The sequence below is a fragment of the Spizellomyces punctatus genome (genome assembly GCF_000182565.1).
Source record: "Spizellomyces punctatus DAOM BR117 chromosome Unknown supercont1.2, whole genome shotgun sequence".
Classification (NCBI taxonomy): Eukaryota; Fungi; Chytridiomycota; class Chytridiomycetes; order Spizellomycetales; family Spizellomycetaceae; genus Spizellomyces; species Spizellomyces punctatus.
Genome location: NW_015971538.1, coordinates 1,298,311 through 1,299,471, shown reverse-complemented (window position 1 = coordinate 1,299,471; position 1,161 = coordinate 1,298,311). Strand labels below are relative to the sequence as shown.

At 46.5% G+C, this 1,161-nt stretch overlaps 1 protein-coding gene across 1 annotated transcript in view; it reads right to left on the bottom strand.

The window, feature by feature from the left end:
* The window catches only part of SPPG_08930 (uncharacterized protein), a gene marked incomplete at both ends in the record, with an annotated part of 2,479 nt that extends 1,685 nt beyond the window's left edge, over positions 1-794 (bottom strand). The window contains 4 exons of the mRNA XM_016757079.1: positions 44-69; positions 130-514; positions 578-707; positions 777-794. Of these exons, the coding sequence (XP_016611970.1) occupies positions 44-69; positions 130-514; positions 578-707; positions 777-794 (559 nt within the window). The remainder of the gene's footprint in view (positions 1-43; positions 70-129; positions 515-577; positions 708-776) is intronic.
* Positions 795-1,161: the final 367 nt, after the last annotated feature.

Sequence of the window (1,161 nt, the reverse complement as noted above, 5' to 3'; positions counted from 1 at the left end):
TCTTTGCGCTGATAGCATAGAAAATCTATGCTCAAAAGGGTACCAAGCGGGTCGTCATCGGGATCAAGGCTGTGAACAGAAGTGTTGGAAAACCACTAATGAAAAAAAGGAGACAATAAGGCAACGTACCTGAGGAGAAGCTTTGCAAACTCAAATGCTGTGCGCCAACATCCTCGCCTAGCAATGTACCCAATTTGGCGGAAAATTGCCAGGTGGAAGCTGCGATTTTCGAAACGCATATATGACACTCGACAGGTGCCCGTCGCAATGTTAAATTGTGAATGGAAGGCTCGTTCGAACGCAAATAACGCTCTTTCTACGAGTTCAGCTGCCATAGCAATATCACCGCTGTGTTTGCAAACTTCGCTGAGTTGAAGGAGAGAGTCAATGTGATATGGATATACATGAAGGAGTGTCTGCATTGTATGGGGATCGTGAGTGCTGATGGCTTGGAAGAAACCCATTTGTACTTCTTGGTACGCCCGGGAGTGGTTGAAAGCAAAATACGACAGCCCTGCATCAGGCAGTAAGCTCTCTAGCGGTCAAATCTACGGTTTTCCAGGCGCGGTTAACTCACCATCCTTCGTTTCCAGTAGATCCATTGCCAATCCGAGCTTCGCCCACTTTGGCCAATTCTCGCGCGCTACAGCGAGGGCTGTCCGTTTTCCACTTCGTATGTAGTTCTTTCGACGAATCTCATCGTTCACCTAAATAGTAGATGTCAACATTTTCACTTTGGTTACCGACGTCCTTGTTGAATCATTATCGAGACTGACCACCCGTGAACCAAACATTCGTCTCATTTCTGCATCAGCGTCAAGAGCTTTGGGATCAACCGAAAGTAATGTTTTTGTACTGTGAGGGGATTTAGAGGCCGTTGGGACGGAAGAAGGTCCTGATATCTGTCCAAATCTGTAACAAGGATGGCTTTAGTTCCGCATTCGCAGCAAATTTGTAAACATAGGGTAAGTCTTCCTCACTTTTCGTCAAGCTCTTTCAAGGTTCTATCAATTTCATCCAAGCCGTCGTCCTCTTCATCTTTTGGTTTGCTATCAGCTCCGCTAGGATTCTTCCCCTTGCCTTTCTTCTTTTTCTTTTTGCCTGGCTTTGGTCCAGACACACGTGTGGCTACTGGCGGCGATATATACTCGGTTTCCTCCT